Below are 4,186 nucleotides of genomic sequence, written 5' to 3' on the forward strand. Positions count from 1 at the left end.
TTGTAAAATTTGTGTTTCAATCAACTTTTCATGAAAAACATGGCAATTAAATCTACTCCAATACTTCTTTCCAAGTATAGGGACAACACACCTAACATGCAAATAACTCATCAATTTCATATTTTTTTTTATCATTACTTTAATTTCTTCTTTTCATGTATAGAGATAATAAATCTACTACGTGACAACTAAGTCTACCGTAATACTCTTTTTCACGTATAAAAATAATAGACTTAATACATGACAATTTATCATGAAAAAAACAACAACGGAAAGCAATGTTATTAATATGATATTAAATTTTTAATATTGACACGTAATTTAAAACCAATCGACAACAAATAGAGTAACCCTTATCTTTATATATCTAAAAATTAGAATTTTTCAACACTAACAGATACGAGAAATTTGTTTATCCTCACTCAAGTACTTTTATTGATAGAAACTAGTTTTTACCAATTAAGGATGTAGACTAGGGGACTTCGTTTCATCCTTAGAAGTTGTAAATAAAAAGGTTGACTATTTTATTTCTTTCAATTAATTTCTATTATCTCGTTTGGGATAATAAAATATCCTTTTCGTTATCGTTGAAAATAAAACTCTGAACCAATTTGTGCAACTTGTTTCAACAAAGGTGTATGCCACGTTATTTCCATTGAAGTTAAATGTCTTTCTCAAACCTTGTTTTAAATGCATTCTTCCAAACCTATCCACACTCCAGAGAATGACGGCTGAACTGTGGCTAAATACCCAAATTTTAAGTTGTTTTTGTTTGGGTATCACATCAAGGGAGACGCTTTCTTCTCTAAATGATATTTGAACGGGGAATTGAAATTGTCCACCTTTTTAATGATATTATTTTCACAGTAATTACACAATACCAATATCCACAAAATTAATATATTTACTTTTAGAAAAGTTTTAAAACGTAATTTATAAGCAATTTTACTTGGCTGAAAAGGAAAACCCAATTTTATATTTTATCCACTTGTACCTTCAAAGTCATTTGATAAAATTGAAAGAATAGACGATATTTTATCCACTTATTCTTTAGTATTTAACTTATTAATTGATGCGTGAGTTCTTTATTTAAATAATAGGTTGAATCTTTTTTTTTTAATTAAAAAAATCATTTAATCATTTAATTAATGGGCAGATGAACTCAAAAACTAAAATTGATTTTGCTTTTTACATTTTTTTTACTTTGGGTTTTCATTTTTTTGAGTTTGGTCGGTTATCAGAAGGTTTTAACATTCATCCAATCAAAGCCCATTGCTTTGTTAAATTCTTGAATGATAATAAAATATTTTGCAGATACATCTTCCAATTGCTGGTATTTGACAAATGGGATAACGAAATGGAAGAAGTCTAAAAGAGAAACAAGAAAACTTATAATCACTCACTAACCCCAAAACCACCCCAACTTCTAGAACAATTCAGGGAGCAAAAACACAAACACAAACTGGTATTCTTACTACATTTGATTCCACCAATGAACTTAACAAAGAAGCCCTTTGGCCTTGAAAACATTGGAAAACAATTTCTCAAACTTTACGATTGGATTATATTCACAGTAGCCTAGTAACACCGACATCAACACAAGAACAACAGAAAGGCATGGGGAGGATCCCTTTGGTCTCCCTACATCCTTAACTCTTTGTTCTTCCCTTACATTTCACACTAAAGTTTAAAACCCACAAATTCTAAGCGTATGTTTCTCCCTTCGGTTTTCCATACGCTCATCAATACTGTTTTTAATGAAATTAAACATGATAATTACCACACTCTGTATCACCATGCTTTTGACTAGAGTGCCACACCTTCAGCTTCCTTCAGGCGTGTCACTTGCGATGTTTCAATGATCATGCAACGACGCGGCGGGAAGTCAAGCGACAGACAGGAGACTGAACTCCGGTTGATAAAATAATCTGAGTAGTAGAAGAAGCAGCCATGGAAGATGGCGAGGAAGCAGAGAAATCCCCATAATCTGATTGAAAGACTTGTTTATCAGATACCTGAAACCTGCCAGAATCTCCAGTAGGGAGTCTCATGTATGAAGCTGAGGGTGACTCACTGAACCATGTTGCCAAAACACCCTCTCTTCCATTCTTGTGTTGGACGATGGCCCTATAAACAAAAGGAATCAGACCCTCCATTTGAAAAACTCCTTTTTGGTATTGTATGTAAGGAATAAAGCGACAGAACAGAGAGACTTTTGGTCCCGGAAAGAACAGAAGATATTCTGATATTCTTGGTTTGGTCTTTAGAAGGAAATGATGGGGAGAGGGGGGGATTGGAGGGATTGGTTATAAAAGAGAAGGGTAAGGGTGGTGACGTGGCGTAATGGGTAGGAGACTAGGAGCTGTCCAGCTCTTCACGCTAAGTTCAAACCCGCACGAAGTCTTGGAACAAATTCACAGCTTTGAAAGCTAAAGCCAAACTTAAAAAAAAAAAGATCAGATAGAGAGGAAGTCACCTTCCTTGCAAGTCACCAATTTCCCTTTGCTAATCCCTCTGTCATCATTAAATTAATCAATTTCCTAATAGGTTTGGTGCTTCATGCGTGAGCTTTCCTAACACAATTGAATGGCTTTGTCGTAATCTCATAGTTCTTTCTTCAATAAGCTTGCTAGCCAGTCATTAATTTTTAATTTTTTTTTCCCTTAATCAATATTTGAGTTTTCAATCATGTGTGCTTAATTTTTCTTGTTAACAATATTTGTTTGTTTGGACATGGTTTTAGAGTAAGGTATTTGATTGAAGTTGGTGGCACATCATGCGCCACTTGTTTAATTAGTACCAAGAGTCAGGCTAGAATTCTTGCTTTAGCATATCCTATTTGAATCCCAAAATCATACCAAGACCAGATCATGTCCTGGATTATTTTAAACAGATCTTCATCTAAACATTTCCGGCATAAGAATTTGAAGCTTCTCCAAAATCTTTTGGTCCAGGATTTTAGTGATCAATCCTGATTATTTTACAAGTTTTCTTCTGTTTTTTTGGTTCCCCTACCAGCTGTTCTCTATACTTCCCATCATTTTTTTTTTCTCCCAAAGAAACATATGAAATATATCCTGATTATTTGAATTTGGTTAGGAATATATGAGAATTATACCCTTTGACAATTTGGGTACCCTGGAAATCAACTTGTGTACCACAAAACCTGGTGGCCCCCTGTAAGGCAATGTGGTCTTTTGCCTCAAGCCTATTGTTTTGTCAGCATTGACAAATATTTTTCCTTTTTATTCCCATCATCTTACTCCAGGGTTTTGAAGTGAAAACAAGTAGATGGCTAAGGTTTTCAGGATTTATCTAAATCTGACCAAATGCATTCGAAGAGAATGCACATGTTTTCCATGTGAAAGTCTAACTAAATCCACCTTTTCGACTCAATTTCAAATTCCTAAACAGGAATTCCATGGTTACCAGAATCATCTTTCAATCAAAATCTGATTAATTACTTCCAAAGCAAAATCTCTAAGGGAAGTGAAAGATAGATAGATAGGGTAAAAACCCTGATAAGGAATGCTGAAAAATCCGCCATCCCTATCTTCATCTTGCTGTCAAACGATTTCCATTAGCTGTATTTCAAGGTCAAGAAACATGCCAATCAATAACTTGGTTGGCACATAGGATAAGACCATTCCCCCCCATACAAAAAAAAAAAAAAAAAAAAGAAAGAAAATCCTTGACCTTTACATGCTGTGAATTTATATAAATTTTATTCAGCTCTAACAAGGGTTGACAATACTTGACATGAAGGTTACAATTTTCTCTTGCTTTTTTAAAATTAAAAAAAGAAAAAAAAGAATTCCATACCCACTCCATTGTCTCAATCGTAGATGAAGTCATTGGTTGCATCATCTACGGTTGGAAATTAATCTTGACAAGTCGTTTTCTTAATCCAATCATAAAATTTTTGGCTTCAAAGAAGAGCTGGGTTGATCCTTCCGATTCCCCTTAAGCCAAAGCAAGCAAAAACTGGGTGCGCCCTCTACTTCGTGGAGGGTTAGGTAAGTGAAAGAGCAAAGCTGGTGTCACACTGTCGCAGTCCTGCTTAATATTATTTTCCCTTTTGAACTTAGTTTAAACCACCACAAAAAGAGTTTTCAACTCTTACACATAATCGTTCCTGCCATCATCAAGGCTTAGCTGTCTTTGTTTTTTGCTTAGTTTTCAGTCA

The 4,186-nt window shown here is 34.4% G+C and overlaps 1 protein-coding gene across 1 annotated transcript; it reads right to left on the reverse strand.

Moving 5' to 3' along the window:
* Positions 1 to 1,540: 1,540 nt before the first annotated feature.
* LOC18597698 (uncharacterized) lies at positions 1,541 to 2,297 on the reverse strand. The gene has a single exon (XM_018120879.2). The coding sequence runs from the start codon at positions 2,154 to 2,156 to the stop codon at positions 1,863 to 1,865; it is 294 nt and encodes a 97-aa protein (XP_017976368.1). The 5' UTR covers positions 2,157 to 2,297; the 3' UTR covers positions 1,541 to 1,862.
* Between the last annotated feature and the right edge of the window lie 1,889 nt (positions 2,298 to 4,186).

Source organism: Theobroma cacao, chromosome 5 (genome assembly GCF_053813885.1).
Source record: "Theobroma cacao isolate CCN51 chromosome 5, ASM5381388v1, whole genome shotgun sequence".
Taxonomy (NCBI): domain Eukaryota; kingdom Viridiplantae; phylum Streptophyta; class Magnoliopsida; order Malvales; family Malvaceae; genus Theobroma; species Theobroma cacao.

Coding starts and splice junctions, on each gene's coding strand:
- LOC18597698 (XM_018120879.2), bottom strand. CDS start 2,156: ATGGAGGGTCTGATTCCTTTTGTTTATAGGGCCATCGTCCAACACAAG.